Here is a 17,722-nt window from a genome sequence, read left to right as displayed (position 1 = left end):
CATTAAGGGTTGTGATCGTCAATGAAACATGACATCTGGTTGACTATAGAAAAGATAAAACTTTAAAGGAATAGAAGTGCAATCATGAAGAAACAATGTACAAAATTCCCATGTGAACACTTAAGACTCCGGACCCTATCCAGCGTGTCCAGTGAGTATTGGGTGCACTCAGCATGCATCCCAGTGCCTTGCTCACGAATCTTTATCTCCTCCAGTTTCCTGCCCAGGAAATTGGGGAACTAGGCTGGGCAGGAAACTGGAGAAGATAATTTTCTCCTGTTCACCCGTTGGATGCACTGGCATGTTGGAGAGGATTTGATTTCTCAATTTATTTCAACATAAATTATGGGAAAAGAATTCAACTAGCCTCGCATCTATCTATTAATAAAGATACTACCACGTACTTTTTCCTTGAAGTCCTTCCCTATTCCGTTTGTGATAAACAGGATAAGGTGAGAGAGAGAGAGAGCAACGAATTAAATAACCATTGAGGCTACATTAAGGCTGGTTTACTTCTTTCAGTTTTTTTTATCAAACAAAAAAACAAATTTCTCATGGGAGATATCCATTTTTATTTTTGTAGTTTCCAAAGAACCTTTGTCACACGAGTTGATTGATTTAGTCCTTAAGAAAGCTTACTGTCTTTATTATATGGGGGAAGTTTTCATACATGGCCGTGTAAACATGTACGGTCGTGTTCCCACCCATTAATTAATGCCTTGAAACTTCCACCCTCTATACGACTTACGCAGCCGTGTATGAAAACTTTTCACTTATTATATTATACACCTACTTGTTTAGTATTTATTGATTTTATTTTTTTTTTTTTGCATTTTGCTCCAACTTGTTAATTCTAGAAGAAAAAAAAAATATTGGTTTACTATTTAACTACAAAGTTTGTATTCTCTCTATTGATGTTCTTAATTGAACAAGTACTAAATCATATATAACCACAATTTTTTTTCAATTCTTATCTTCCTATAAAAAATTTATCTACTGTCTTTCTCTTTATATATTTTTAAACAGTTTCAATATTTTTTATTCATTAGCAGGTTCAACTATATCTAAGAGTGATTAAGAGACTCCAATATCGGGCTAAGTCTTTGTGTAACACAAGATGAAAATGGTTGGTATCTAAAAGCCAGAGCTTCTACAACATTATTGCAAATGGATCTACATCAATTCAAAAAATGGTAAAGTTGGTAGGAATTGTATTGGACCTGCCTGAGCTAAATCACCAAATCAAGAATAGAAGAAAATAAGATTTGCAAACATGGATGCTTTTGAAGAGTCAAAGAATGATATGCATATCTGGACTTTATCTTTTCAGTTTTCTACAACCACTTTCCTGCACGGGTTTTCTGCTTCTTCACACTTATTTGTGTTGTTAGTTTTATCCATTTCTTGGACTTGCAAGAGACACACAGTGCCTACCCTTGAAAATTCAAAACCAAAGTTAAAGAATACATATTTTTTGTACTGTTGGTCATCTCTTATATCTTGTATGAGTCTATCATTCTATTATCTTCTCCTATGTGTGTTAAACTACCTCTCTGGGTATAGACATGGTTGGTCTGATGTAAAGGTTTTTGCCCAGTTAGATTTTACATTCAGAACATTTACTTGGTTTGTGATCTCCGGTTACTTGCACATCCAATTCTCTCATTCAAGTGAGTGTAGGTTCCCCACTTTACTAAGAATTTGGTGTGCCTTTTACTTTCTAATGTCTTGTTCATATCTTGTTATACATCTTGGTTTGTACTGGAAAAATTCCTCCTTACCATTCCTACCATGGGTTTCCGATGGTATATCTGTTATTGCTGGATTGTTCTTTTGTTGTGCTGGATTGTTCGGTAAAGAGAGAGAAGACGCCGATCTTCATCTTGTGGAGCCTCTTTTGAAAAATAGTTCCAATATAAGCAATGATGACAATGGGAAAGAATCGAGTGTCGGTGGAGATAGTGTAACTCCTTATGCAAATGCCAATTTTCTTAGTATTTTTACTTTCAATTGGATGGGCCCTTTGATTGCGCTTGGGTATAATAAAACACTGGACCTTGAAGATGTTCCTCAACTTGACAATTATGATAGTGCCAATGTGGTGTTTGCTCGTTTTATAAATAAACTTGAATATGATGGTAATGGCAGTCAAGCAAGCACACTTAAGCTAGTGAAGGCATTGATTCTCTCAATATGGAAAGAAATTTTGTGGACGGCTCTATTATCCATTATATGCACATCGGCTTCTTATGTTGGACCATACCTTATTGATGTCTTTGTTCAGTATCTCAATAGCCATCACCAGACAAAATATAAAGGCTATGCGTTAGTGTTTATTTTCTTTCTTTCAAAGCTCATAAGGTGCATCTCAGAGAGGCATTTGTTCTTTCAATTGCGAATGATATCAATTAGGGTTCGTGCTGCCTTGTTCGCAATAATCTATAAGAAGTCTCTCAGGCTTTCAACCCTATCAAAGCAAGGCCACAGTAGTGGGGAGAATGCTAATGTATTGAATGTTGATGTTGAGAGGACTAGCCTTTTCAGTTGGTATTTGCACAATATATGGAGGGTGCCTGTTCAGGTTGTTCTAGCATTGTTGATCTTGTACAAAAGCATTGGGCTTGCTTCACTTGTAGCTTTTGTTTCTACAATGATTTTATTATTAGCAAATGTACCATTGGGAAAACTACAAGAGAAATTTCAAGGAGAATTGATGGATTCAAAAGATCGACGGATGAAGGTAACATCTGAGGCTCTAAGGAATATGAGGATTCTCAAGCTCCAAGGATGGGATATGAAGTTCTTGAATCAAATAATTAAGTTAAGGAACTTTGAATCAAGAAGGTTAAAAAAATTACTTTATTCATCAGCCATGATTGCCTTTGTCTACTTGTCTACTCCTATGTTTGTATCCATGGTTACTTTTGGGTTCTGTGTGCTTATAGGAATTCCGCTAGAGTCAGGGAAGATTCTATCTGCACTTGCTATTTTTGAGATATTGCAAGGGACCATTTATAATCTCCCAAAACTAATCTATATGGTAGTTCAAACTAAAGTTTCCCTCGATAGAATATCATCATTCCTCTGTCTCGATGATCTTCATACTAATATAGTACAAAAACTTCCAAGAGATAATGTTGAGGTTTCAGTTGAGATAGTTAAGGGAAATTTCTCTTGGGACCTTCATTCCTCTAATCTCACATTAAAAGATATCAATTTTCGAGTGTACCATGGTACAAGAGTAGCTATTTGTGGTTTTGTTGGGTCAGGAAAATCAAGTCTACTTTCATGCATATTGGGAGAAGTGCCAAAAATATCTGGATCGATTAAGTTGAATGGAACGAAGGCCTACGTTGCACAATCACCTTGGATACAGAGTGGCAAGATAGTAGATAATATATTGTTTGGAAAGGAGATGGATAAAGAAAGGTACAATATGATCCTTGAAGCATGTTCACTGAAAAAGGACTTAGAACTGTTTGCCTTTGGGGACCAGACTATCATAGGGGAGAGGGGGATCAATTTGAGTGGTGGGCAGAAGCAAAGGATCCAGATTGCACGTGCTTTGTACCATGATGCTGATATTTATCTTCTTGATGATCCTTTTAGTGCTGTGGATGCTCACACAGGAACTCATCTATTTAAGGTAGTTTCTCTTTGACTTTTATTTCCAAAGCTTTCCTTGATGAAATGGCTTGAAGCTATACATCTTGCTTACATCTCAATTTCATATAGCAAAAAATGATTTTGATCTAAAAGTTGATTTAAGAATAATGAAATCATGGTTTTTTGAACAAACAAGACATATAGACACATGATATTAAACGATGAATGTTCTTGGTTAACTCCTATGGTTTGGTGTTATCATTATGAAAAATAAAAGTATAACTATTTGGTTCTTTTAAGTAGTTGGAAATTTTTTTTTTTTTTGAATGCCTAAACGTTAACATCTGAACTTTTGTGACAGGAATGTTTATTAGGAATTTTGGGTTCAAAAACAGTAATTTATGTTACCCACCAAGTAGAGTTTTTACCTTCTGCTGATCTTATCTTGGTGAGAATATGTCATCTTTCTCTCCCGACTTCAATTCAGTTAACCTAGTTTGAGAGTAATTATTTACCTTCTCTTGTTTGGCAGGTTATGAGAGATGGAAAGATTACTCAAGCAGGAAAGTATGAAGAAATCCATAGTTCAGGAACTGACTTTATGGAATTAGTGGGTTCACATAAGAAAGGTTTGGCAGTCATTAACTCTGTCGAACGTCAAACTGCTTTGAATAGTTTAATTATTGATGAAGAAGATGCTAATATTCTGTGTAGCGAGAAGCTTATTAAAGATGATCAGGATAGTGAACCCAAAAACTACAAAACAGAAAAATCGAATCAATCGGAAGGACAACTTGTCCAAGAAGAAAAGAGAGAAAAGGGTGGAGTTGGTCTTTCAATATACTGGAAGTATGTTACTGCAGCATATAAAGGGGCTTTTGTTCCATTGATATTGCTGGCACAATTTTTTTTTCAGTTTCTCCTAATATTTAGTAACTACTGGATGGTGTCGGCTACTCCTGTTTCAGTGGATGTGATACCTTATGTTAGAGGAACAACTGTTATCTTTGTTTATGTTGCTTTGACTCTTGGAAGCTCTCTTTGTGTTCTTATAAGGTCCATGCTCATTGCAACTGTTGGATACAAGACAGCCACTCTGTTTTTTAACAAAATGCATTTGTGCATTTTTCGTGCTCCCATGTCATTTTTTGATTCTACTCCAAGTGGAAGGATTTTGAATCGGGTTAGTACATATCATCAGTTACTCCTGATCGAAATCGAAAGAATGTTGTTTGGTCACTATAAAATAAATTTTAATAAATTCTATTTTTGTATACAGGCATCCATAGATCAAAGTGCACTTGATACCTCTATTCCAAATCAAATTGAAGAATTTCTTATGTCACTCATAGAATTTTTGGGAACTACTATAGTGATGTCACAGGTTGCATGGCAAATGTTATTACTTTTTATTCCGATGGGTGTGATATGCATCTGGTATCAGGTAATTCTACAAATCACTTCCATTCCTCATGCTTAAAATTTCTATTCAAGCTCAACCATATTTTTCCAATGCTTAATAGTCTATTTAATATAAGCTTTTTTTGGTAGAATATAGGTTATAATATAAGTTGGTTCTTGCCTTGTTTAATTCTTTGAATATTGAATTTGCTTTGTTCACATTAAAATTGATTTAATGGTGGATGCAAATATGCTTGGGTGTGAAAGACGTGATTTAAACCTTAACATTCTTCTTAAATTTATAAAAAATAGGGTAAATTACATGTCACCCCCTGATTTTCAAACGAAACTCAGATCATCCCCTGGTTTTTGAAAAAACTCAAATCACCCCCTCTACAGTAATGGTGTTAGTGTGCTATTAGTTATTGGTGTGAAAGGACTATTTTACCTTGTACTAAAACATTAGAATTAAATTTACAATACTACCTTTCCTTCATCTTCAACATTGGTCAAGGATAGTTTAGGGATTTAAATTTATTTAATTGGCTGACATCATCACTTAATAGCATAAAACTAACGGTAGGGACTAATTTGTCATATTGGGATCTAAACCAAGGGGTGATTTGAGTTTTTTCAAAAATCAAGGGGTGATCTAAGTTTTGTTTGAAAACTAAGGGGTGACATGTAATTTACCCTAAAATATATGTAACAAATTCCTTTTCTCAATTACATATTTTCATGTAAATTAATACAGTTGTAATTTTCGTATACCAAAATTGTTTGAGAAGAAATTACCAAACAATATCAATGTTGTCAAAATGCTAAGTGCACCAAAAGCAACATGATGGTGCTTTTGATATACATAAAATATTTTAGATATGTTTGGATAAATATAAATGATCTTTTAGCTTGTCGGTAGCTCTCTCAGGTGGAGCCCATATTAAAAATAAGATTTATTTTTTATGGAATTAAAAATAAGATAATTATTAACAAAGTTAACAAAAAATAAATTAGTGAATAAATACTTAATTTTGCACTAGCTAAATAATTCAGGGAAGAAGAATGTTGCCCAGTCGTGTGGCCCTTGCACTAGCACAATGCCAATGAGGGGATGTGTAAGGGAAAAAAATTCTCTGTAGTGCACCGATCTTGGGGTGCACTACAGTTCGGGCTTGGTAGCTCGATACGTGGAAGATGCAACATCCAATGGTGCCGAGCTCGAGAAGAAAGACAGAAAAACAGGGTCAATCGAGCTCATACTGTTGGATGAAACATCTTCCATATGTCGAGCCCGAACTACAGTGCACCGCAAGATCGGTGCACAACAGAGGATCGATCAAGGGGTTTTTCATTTTGTGGGAGGTGGGATGGTCATTTCAGGGGCTGTGTCTGGGCGTAGGGGCCACGCGACCAGACAAAGTTCTTTTGCCCCAATATAAGTGGCCCATATTAAAAGTTGGAGAAATTAATTTTACTCTCTTGTATATACTTGGCCTATATTTACTGACATTCCATTACTCCAAACTTCTTTTTGTATTCTTCATAAAAATAAACTTCCACCCTTCTTTCTCACCAGATAATTCAAAATCCCTAAATTAACCTTCATGATGGTCCCCCTCCAGAATTATCTCCGCCCTCACCACCCTCCCATACCCTATGCACCACCTTCTCCATCGGTTCCACTAGGATACCTGTTAAGGTTCGGCATGTGGTACCGTCGCATGCTTCCTCTTCCAATTTGTTCTCTATATTTAGGACACGATAAGGTGCCATGGCCTTAAGACTCATTTCTGATGGTTGTGGCCATGATAGTAGGCAGCATAAACTCTAGCCGCAGCCGGTACAAGTTCAACACTCTATAGCATGGTTCATGGTTTGAGGAGTCGATATCGGATTGGATGTATTGGCTGATTCGTATTGGTATTCGTATCAGTATCATAGGAGATCGATATTGATTTCTGATCGATCCCATAATGGTGAATTGGTAAGGATAGAGGTAAAAAAAAATTAGGGCTCATGTTCTCTGTGCCGCAGCGCAGGCTGTGCCCAGGCACATGGGTCTGCCACTCAGGGGGCAGGGTGGTCATTGCGCCCATCCCTATGTGTCTGGGCACAGCCTGCGCCCCTTCCCAGAGAATATTCTCCCAAAAAACATAATAATAATAAGAAATATGAGCAAAACTGTCTTATCCAGACCTTAGTTAGTAAGTTCGGGAACGGCAATTGAACGGGAACGGATACGTACGGAAATTAAACGGACTAGACGGTAATAATACTTTTAAAAAATCCGGCTTCATAAAACGCATACGGTAATAATACGGTACGCGTTTAATACGGGTATAATATGGCATAGACGGCAATAATACTTTTAAAAAAACGGACATATATTCATTATATAACATGCATTCACCACCTAATAAACAAAATAATATCATGATTTTATTAACTAAAATAAACACAATAATATAATATGCTATATAACATCTCTAAGATTATCATTTAACATACCAAAATATCAATAATCTATAAGAAATGAATGTAGATTGTCTGAAAATGACATGAGCAAGTTGAAAGACCAGAGAAACAAGAGGAGAGTACAAGAGTTAAGTGCCGCTTTGTTGAACGGAGATGGCGAGGATGATTGGAGATGGAGGGCGGCTACTTTTGCCTGCTACGGTTGGATGTTCAACGCAAATCGAAAGGGACGAAAGGGAAAGTGAAATCGTTTCCCTAAATTCTAATCTTTTGGGTACTTTTTTTTTTAAAAAAAAAAACGTATAATACGCGTATTATATGAGTATAATACGCGTTTGATTAAAAAACACGTTTTTTTATAAAAATAAGGAAAAATATAGAGACGGGAGTATTATACGTTTAAAAATACAGGAACGCGTATAATACGCGTATGATACGCGAATTTACTAACTAAGATCCAGACCGATCAAATCTATATCAGCCGACATTACTAAAACCCCACTCCGTGGCATGTAGTCATCATCAGGATTTATTTTCTAGAATCTCATTTTTACTCTTGCAGCTTTGACATGTTCAGACGGATAGACAGCTAGAGGCTCCCCAATCCATGGTGCTGTCTGTCTAATTGATTTTTCCGACAAACATTCTGGTAGAATAGACGTTTACCGAAAGAAAAAAAAAAACAAATGAAAAAGAAGTTGATCCATAGACGGATTTCTGAATCTCGCTCTCAAACTTCTTTTCTGAGAAAAAAAAAAAAAGTTTAGAATAAGGGAGTTTGAGAAAATATGTCTATTGGAGAGTGATAAAAACTTTCCCTAATTACTTTAAAATAAAAAATTAAAAAAGTATTTTAAATTAATAAGTAATAAGTTAATAACTAATAAATAATTCTCAATAAAATAAATATTAAGAAATAAAAGAAAATATCCATTGCAAAACCTTGTCTTAGTAGTTTAATAATTTTTGATCATACAGGGGTGCGTAGTTGTTTTAGTCAAATCAGCCATTGGATTGTTCTTCCTTATTTGGATTAATCACAGATCAAGTTTTCAACCCAATCTCTATTGCTGGAAACAACATGTTTGGGCTTTCACCCCTATATTTTCAATGACTGAACTTAAGTTATCCAATATTACGAAGTTGAATTCTTAACAAATTAGGGCTCAAGTTTGATAGATAGATAGGTGATTATTTGAAAAAACCCACATCAACAAATTTCATCCCCAATGGAATTGCCATGTGACAGATATTTGGATGCATGAGATTAGTAAATACAACATTTAGGATATGGTCAATATTAAGTTTTTTTTTTTTTTTTTTTTGGGGGGGGGGTAAGTAACATCAAGTATTAGAGATATAATTCAGTCAACATCTAATGAATAGAAAATAGTAAGCATTCGAAAGTGAACAAGTGAAATAAATAAAATAAAATAAATTATTCTTATACAGTTTCTTCATGATGGTGTCACTATCAAGCATGTAAGAAGCTTATATTAAAAAATCCCTAATAAAAAAGACATGTATCATTTTTTTACTAATTATACATTTATTACACATTTTTTATATTGTACTTAATTTTTTTTTTTATGAATCTTGTTTTGTAGCAATACTACATATCTGCAGCACGAGAACTAACACGGCTATGTGGAGTATGTCAGGCCCCAATTATACAACATTTTACTGAATCTATTTTAGGTTCGACTACAATCAGGTGCTTTGATCAAGAAGAGAGGTTTATAAACACAAACCTCAAGCTGGTGGATGTATATTCTCGACCCAAATTTCATTTTTCTGGTGCGATGGAGTGGCTATGTTTCCGCATGGATATGTTAGCATCCGTCACATATGCAGTCTTTTTAGTTTTCTTGATCTCAGTGCCAAAGGGAGTTCTCAGTCCTGGTAAAAGTTGAACTAGAGATCTAATAAAATTATCCTTTAGAGCAACCATGTTTGATTTCTCATATGGAAGCATGATTTTTATTTTTTCTTTTCTTTTCTTTATTGAAGGTATTGCAGGTTTAGCAGTCACCTATGGGCTTAGATTTAGCATGCATGGGGTTATATGGGATCTTACTATGCTTGAGAATCAAATCATATCTGTTGAGAGAATATTGCAGTATGCCTACATCCCCAGTGAACCTTCTCTGTTGAAAGAAGAAAATAGGCCAAACCATGAATGGCTATCACAAGGGAAAATTGATATTGTTGATCTGCAAGTAATGCTCAATATAGATTCCTCATGTCTTTATCTCCCTACTTATTTCCTCACTTTATGGAATACTCCATTTGAAACCTAATTTACTAGATAATTCTTCCTTCTTTTTGGAATTCTATAAAGTGTCATGATTTGATAATTTAATATGCATGTAGGTCCGGTATGCCCCACACCTTCCTCTTGTCTTGCGAGGTCTCACATGCACTTTTCCCGGAGGGATGAAGATTGGCATCGTTGGACGAACGGGAAGTGGTAAATCAACTCTCGTTCAGGCTCTTTTTCGTATGGTTGAACCTGAAGTCGGTCAGATTTGGATAGATGGTATCAACATCTCTAATATCGGCCTTCATGACTTGCGATCAAGATTGAGCATCATCCCACAAGACCCCACAATGTTTGAGGGGTCTCTTAGAAGCAATCTTGACCCGCTTGAAGAGTACACTGATGAACAAATATGGGAGGTGAGATTATTTTTTTTTTCATTTGATGAATAATATCTAATTTGTGACAAACATAAGATGGACATATCATTTGCTTACTGATGATTCGCATGCCAAATAAACACGTCATAGTTAATTGGTTGGAAAATGTATTTCTATGAACTTCATTCCTGTGGTCTTCTTTTCATCTTTTGTTAATTTTTAAAATCCCTTATCCTAAGATGTTGAAATCATTTTATTAGATATAATGGATCACTTTTTGGGCAAAGTTTGGCCTAAGCGATTATCTTAGTTACAACATGGAAAGTGCACTACCATGTTTTCATTTTCCACTTCGTACCACTTGCTTGTTCATTTCATCTTTTGTTTAGTTCATCTTTAACAATTAATTTTATGTCATCTAGAATAATCAAGTAAGATAGTAAGTTGATATGGACTTTTTGTTTTTTTCTTAGGCTTTAAATAAATGTCAGCTTAGTGATGAAGTTAGAAAGAAGGAAGGGAAGCTTGATTCTGCAGGTTGGTTTCTTCTCATATTTTCTCTATATCAAAGTTTCTCAACATCAATTTATTCATGAATCATGACATCATTTTATGATGTATCAAACTTCTAGTGCCTAACCCAAACCTCCCTGCCCCCAGCCCCTTCTGTGACAAGTAAGAGATGAAAAGTTAATGAAAATAAGATCATGAGTAGCTAACCCATTTTCATATGGTGTCTGTCACAGTGGCTGAGAATGGGGAGAATTGGAGCATGGGTCAGAGGCAACTAATCTGTTTAGGACGAGCAATACTCAAGAGGAGCAAAGTATTAGTACTTGATGAAGCTACTGCATCCGTGGATACTACAACTGACTACCTCATTCAAAAAACACTAAGTCAAGAATTTTCAGGATCTACTGTCATCACAATTGCACATAGAATCACATCAATTCTTGATATTGATCTGGTCCTCCTTCTCGATAATGGTCAGTAACTAGTGATTATCAATACACCAAAATTGTATGGGTTAAGTTTGGTATTGTGTTTCCTCATCATTTTTTTTTTTAGTTCTTGTCTAATCAAATTGACATATTTTCTTGTCTTAAGCAGGCCTTGTAGTGGAATATGATTCTCCGGTCAAATTGCTAGAGATCAAGACCTCGTCATTTGCAAAGCTTGTTGAGGAGTATACTCGAAGATTTAGTTCCTAGTTTTGGGAAGGGTAAATAAATGAGTTTAAATTTTCAAAGTGAGGAGGTTGCATTGGAGGGAGATGCATTTCTATTTTGAGTAGAAAATAATTTGTAGGAAAATCGAGGCTGCATTAGAGGGAGGTACAGAAACTGTTGTCTTCAGTTTGCATGTCATGCTAAAGATCATACCATAACTTTTCACTCTGATATCAGATTGTCTTCATTTAATTTTTTTTTTCAAAAAAAAAACTAATCCAAATACCTTCACTTTTCATGTTTTGAGTTCCTCCAAATTTTGACTAGAAGGCATCCCAAAAAAAAATCCACAAAATTATTGCTATAACTTGAACATACAGATTTCAGCACATAAGAGCATCCTTCACCTTTGGCAACACCTTCTCACCTTGAGCAACACTACCTCATGCACAATAGGACTTACACCTGCCTTCTCATCATACCAAACACATTTTGCCACATCTAAGTCATGATGATGATGCCAACTTTATCACCCCTAGTATCAACTGTCAGCCAACTACAATGAAATGTTGATGCCTTGCCAATTGTAATAGCTCAACTCACGGCTATCAACCAATTCTCCGATTATGCCAACTAAGCCATCACAACCAACCAATTTGACATTTCAGCCATCTCGTTAATATTAATTAATACTTCCAAGCATCAACTAGGCTTAACCATATAAGCCCATATCTACTCAGCCTATGCTCTTTCAATGCACATGTCACATCAGCAATATGCCTGCCGGCCTCTCTATGCTCTGTTCCGCTCTATTCTATCTCACATGTCATCTACCAATGACCTTCCATAGAAATACCGAAGCCACTCTGTGAGTGTGTTGACCAACTAACCCTGTTGACAACAATGAAAACATCAATGTGCCATAACTCCCCAACATTTTATAATGAGTGCATGTGATATACCAATTAAGAATAGGCAACTCAAAAGACATAATTGGTCTTACAAATCAAGTCAAAAAATACACTAATATCAAGAACAAGACTGCTAAGGCCACAACTGGACTTAGGTAGAAATGGCAAATAAGCACATGAGTTAGAGATGCAGCGAGTGTGGGTAGAATACGATTCAGCCACGGTAGTCAATGGCATTCTAGCTTCTAATATTTCTTGGGAGTTCATTCAACGCTGGTGGTCTATTAAGGTTTATCTTAATTCCATTCAATGGCGTATCTCTCACTGTTACAGAGAAGGGAATGTCCCAGCAGATGTTCTTGCCAATCGGGTAGCATACACTAAGTGTTATACCCGCACCCCGGGAGTATAATTAATTATTAATTCTTCCCCGTGACGTGTAGTTATCACTGCCACGTATGCCGGTGAGTTTTTCTCACTGGTGGTCAAACCCAGCTATAAAATTATTGACCATAGTACGAGTTTGCCTGTGGAAACTAGTCGGGATCACAGAGGTTGCACCTTGACATGTCAGGGGTAAGTAGTTGACCAAGTTTGTTGTGTGCTTACTGCCCTCTCAAAGCCCTCGAAGTGTGGTCCAAAGGCCCTGACCTCTTATGGTGGGAACCACCTTCCTACTCGCATCGGAGGCAAGGTTACTGGCTGCCTCCGACCCTGCATCCAATGCTGCTAACAAGGACCCTTGTGGGTGAGACCCTGTGGCTAAGGTACTATTGGCGCCCTGCCATGTTTGACCCTACCCAAATAGACCCTAGGGTACACTATGAGGCCTTATCCAAACAGGCCATTAATAGTGGTTTTCTATAAGAGAGAGGTGGGTAGGACTATTCATTAGTCTTGGCTCATTTCTACCTAACCTAACCTAACCGTGCTTGAGAAGGGAGTTATGAGGAGAGAGGGCTAGCAAGGAGAAGGAAGGGAAGAAGAAGAAGGAAACAGCTGCTGAGTTTGGAGCTTTAAAGAGGGCACCTCGTGTGTACCTCAAACCAGGTAAGCCAAGTGCCCTTTTCCCCCCTTTTTCTCTCTTCCCCCTTGCTTGTTTGAGCTTGGGTGGTTCATTGGTTGCAGCCCCAAGATGGGGTTTTTCCTTTTGAAACCCAAAGGGTTAGCTTGAACCATGTTTGGTTTCCCCTTGTAGGATGCTGTCCTATTTTCCCCTACATCCTTTGAGATCTCCAACTGGGTCTCTTGGCCTAAGGTTCCAACCACCTAGGAACCCCAAAGCTGGACTCGAAGTTGTTGGCTCCTTTAAAACCCCCCTTAAATCTTTGAATGTTGGGTGTTTCTAAGACCCAAATAGACTCCAAGACACCCCTCCCTAGTCCCTTGAGGCTTAGAGAACCAAATGGGACAACCCTGGGCTTTTAAAGACCTTGAAATCACACTTGGGTTGCATCGGAGGCAAGACTGCGTGAGTCCGATGTTTGCCTCCGATGTGTCCTGAGCCTGCAGGGAAGGTCGGAGGCAAGGTCGGAGGCAAGACTGCGTGAGTCCGATGTTTGCCTCCGATGTGGCCTGAGCCTACAGGAAGGTCGGAGGCAAGGTTGGAGGCAAGCCTGCTGAGTCCGACGTTGCCTCCGATGCAGTTTTTAAGGCTTATAACTTATGTAAACTGTGGGGTTTCTCTATGAGGCCTCCCCTACACTCTCTCACACTCTTATTCACTTCTATAGGCGCCAACATATGTGCAATGGAGTGATTTTGAGCGGGAATCGTTGCACTTATACAAATTCTATTTGAAGTAATTGGTGAGTGGGTTTGGGTGACTGTTTGAGCTTGTTTACTATTGCTTATTCATGCATTTATGAATTATATTATGACATTATCATTCAAGCATGATTGCATATTTGCATTTATTTTTATTTGATGATGATGATTGATTAGGATGATATGGATTTGTGTTGGGTTACGGTGCCAGGAAATACTGGCACCGGAACCCCCGAATTACGTGGAATTGTATATTGCATCTCATTCTTGCCTGTATGCGTCGTGTTGTGCTGGTACCCGGGTGTTAGATGGAATGGGACGTTGACACACCCGGATGTACCTCTCAACACGATATGATTCATGTAGTATATCTGTGGTTAGGCTCAGTTCCCTATGCTACGACCCTTACCAACAGGGGTTTAGGTGTTGGGTAGCTAGAGCACCTGCTGCCTGTGGAGAGTTAGAGAGGCCAGGCCAGGGGTAGTAATGGTTATCGGGTCTGCCTCGGGTGGTGATGACTACGACCGCACGGGCTCCATAGTAATAATTGAGGTTGCATTGTGGTGAGAATGGAAGGATCCATAATGTCTTCTCGAGTTATTGCAGTAGCATATACCCATTGACTTAGCATTGTGTGTTAGGTGGTAAATGAATTAATAATAGCATGCACCATGGACTATTTGTGATTGTGTGATTGTGCATCCCCTTTTCTCTCTCACTAGCTCGGTGGAGCTAACCCCGTGTACACATTCTTTTTAGATTTGGATGCGGATGATACTGTGGAGCCGAGACCGTGACTAAGGATCATGGCGATGGTTGCCCATGATGATTGTGCCTATGGGCTATACTGTTACTTGGGATCGTTCCCGTTTTATTATTTTTGAGCATTGTGTTTTGTATAAACTTTTATGTTTTACCTTTTTGGTAGCTACTTGATGGTCATAGGAATTTTGTAACTATGTTACTTATTATTATTAACCAATGAACATCTTATAATTATTTCTTTTACGCTTTCACAAACTCTGACCTATCTTGGAATGTAATATTCCTTTGTCTTTCGCACTCTGATATTATTGTATTGTAATATTGGTTTATGACTGTGAGTTGGCCACTGCATCGAGATCCTGGCGGTGAGGTGGGATGACGCGTGTCACCCCAATCATACCCTGATATTGTATTTTATCCCTTGTCGGGATACGGGTGTGACAACATGGTATCAGAGCAATGATGCTCTGCACCAACCACAGTCTTGCGGACTCTTGATTTACTCTCCACAATTAGGTTCTAAATTAAAAATCTTCAAGAACATAAATGATTGTGTGCAGACATAGGAGAAGACTGATTGTGGTGAAACAAGGACTTAGAAGATAATAGATAACATGGAACTTAGGACTTGAACCATAGGCTGTTAAGCTACAACTATGTAATTGCTTGGTTGAGTCTTAAGTAGGTCATAGATGGGCAACTATATGTTAAAATTCATAAATAATAATGAATCAATTATAATCACCCACAATTATCAACAATAAATTAAACAAGAAAGAATTAAGTAAATACATAGAGATACATATAAGATTAATTACAAATATCAAATTGTTCCAAATTTTCTTGGGAGGCAATCACATCCTTCCTATTTCAACATTCATGATTTCATCTATTCCAATAAAAACATATGACTCCATCCTGCTCAATCAAGAGATACCAATCTAAACACCATAATTGTTCTAGATTCTCTGTTTGGGCATAACTGTGCCTTTCCCAACTCAGAATGCAAGACCCCATTTGTTCCAATTCGAAACATTTGATTCTGGTTATCTCAGATTAAATATACAAGTCTACCATTTCTAAAAGTTCCCAGTTGTTCATCCTAAGACAAGAACTAGAAGAACTGATCCGGGATAACTTCAATTTGTTGAGAGAAAGCTGGGCTAGTCATTTGCACCACCGCCACCACCGCGACCAAGAAAGGTGTTGATGTCATCTACCCCTCTCTCGATACCCTCTAGGCGCCGAGTCTGGTCGAAGAGTTGCTTCGTGACCTCATCGAAGTCATCCACCACTCGTAGGTTCAACCGCCTTATGGTCGTCAGAATGTCAATACCTCTCACCTGATGAAGGTATAGGGATTCCTTCTAGGTGAACAATAGGCCTTTGCTCCTCCAATGGACATGTTGATAACGCCGACCAACCGTGCTGCAGTGAAGGCTATAGGAACCCCCTTGACATATGAGACAACCCGATAATTTTGTATGCCCGGGTTCTCGGTGTCCAGATTTGTATAGAAATGGCGAATGAGTTTCAAGTAATTTGGTTCAGGAAGGTTGAGAATGTTGGTCCACCCCAATGCCTCAAATCTCTGCCCCACCTTGTAAGCTTGAGATCATCCAACACTACATCCCGCCCTTCCATTATATTTCTGAAGCGGAAGTAGTCTTGGTAAAGCTCTTGGTCCTCTATCTTTTGGAACCATAGTAAATCTAGGACAGTTGGTGCAATTTGTTCAACGCATGCACGTCGTGTTCTTGGAGCCATTGATTGTTTTAACCTGCAGTCAAAAGCCAAGTAGATAGCAAATTAATACCTTGAATGCTAAGGCCTAAGTAGATGATCAATGTAAGGTTATGGGGTTTAAAACCTAGCCTTTGATTCCTTTCCCAAGGCAATTAAGTTACAGCAGGATTCTTAGGCTAGAAATTTCTGATTTTTTTTATCAAATTGTGACCTAAGAAGTTGGGGAAAAAGGGAATGCATGGCCACTATGTGAATGCAATCATACATGATAGAGGTTAATAGCCATTTTATGCCTAGAAAGTAATATTTTATACAAAACAGTGGGTTCAAGCAAGAAATAGGTTTATTCAATCATGGAGCATGCCTTGAACTTCAAAGAAAATTTTCAGGTTTTGTGGTTGGAAGTTTGAATCTTGGGAAACAAGTAAATATGGTTTGTGACAACTCAGAGAATGTAAGCTAAGCCCTATCTAGTAAGACCGAATCAAATATGGCAAAAGAGAAGAGGAAAGATTCTAAGGATTTTATCAACAATCATGTATACAAGGAAATATGTTTGAAGATAAGACAATGTGATAATTTTCTATGAGATTTTATGGCATGTAAAAGAATTAGATTTGAACTTGGAGAGTTTTCCCAAAAGATTGTGAATTGAGAACTTTACCACAATCAAAACCTGAACATAATCCTAGTAAAATTCAACTAGACTTGACAAACATAGCAACAATCTCTAAAATGCTTGCAAAGACTTGAAAATTTATGAAAGATGCAATAATCAAACAAGGATCCAACAACTTAGTGCCATCGATCAAATAGGGCTTGATTTACACCTAAAAACCCTAGTTCCGGCCAATCAATTTTGGCATGGACTTGGTGTACATGGCTATGGGATTACAAGCAAAATCAAGACATGATCACAACTTGAGATGATTCATCCCAAATCCAAGAAAGAGAAAGTAAGAATGGGAAGAAAGCCATATCTTGAACAACTGAGAGTTGAACCTTGAGGCTTAAGATTATAAGAAAACCACCTAAGGGGAGCTTGAACGGAAGTCCCTATAGAGCTTTTTCTCCCTGCGGTTATGTCCTTTTCTTTGGAGCCAAAAATGAGTTTTAAAACTCGTGGCTCTGTTTTGTTAAAATTCTACGAACAAACGAACGAACGGATCCACTTGTCGTGAATCTGCTCCGCACAAAACTTGAAATTATCATTTTAAAACTGTGCGGATCAACGAACGGATC

At 37.5% G+C, this 17,722-nt stretch overlaps 1 protein-coding gene across 2 annotated transcripts in view; it reads left to right on the top strand.

Annotated features, from left to right (window-relative positions):
- The first annotated feature begins 1,769 nt into the window (after positions 1-1,769).
- Positions 1,770-17,722, top strand: part of LOC122642961 (ABC transporter C family member 3-like) — a 73,615-nt gene continuing 57,662 nt past the window's right edge. The window contains exons 1-6 of one of the 2 annotated variants that reach the window (XM_043836609.1): positions 1,770-3,646; positions 3,968-4,054; positions 4,139-4,789; positions 4,886-5,050; positions 9,856-10,161; positions 10,596-10,659. In XM_043836609.1, the coding sequence (XP_043692544.1) occupies positions 2,015-3,646; positions 3,968-4,054; positions 4,139-4,789; positions 4,886-5,050; positions 9,856-10,161; positions 10,596-10,659 (2,905 nt within the window). In that variant the 5' untranslated portion in view covers positions 1,770-2,014. The remainder of the gene's footprint in view (positions 3,647-3,967; positions 4,055-4,138; positions 4,790-4,885; positions 5,051-9,855; positions 10,162-10,595; positions 10,660-17,722) is intronic. The other variant, XM_043836603.1, reaches the window with a different exon arrangement.

This window comes from Telopea speciosissima, chromosome 1 (genome assembly GCF_018873765.1).
Source record: "Telopea speciosissima isolate NSW1024214 ecotype Mountain lineage chromosome 1, Tspe_v1, whole genome shotgun sequence".
Lineage (NCBI taxonomy): Eukaryota > Viridiplantae > Streptophyta > Magnoliopsida > Proteales > Proteaceae > Telopea > Telopea speciosissima.
Note: the sequence above shows the minus strand (reverse complement) of the source record. Positions and strands in the feature narration are given on the sequence as shown.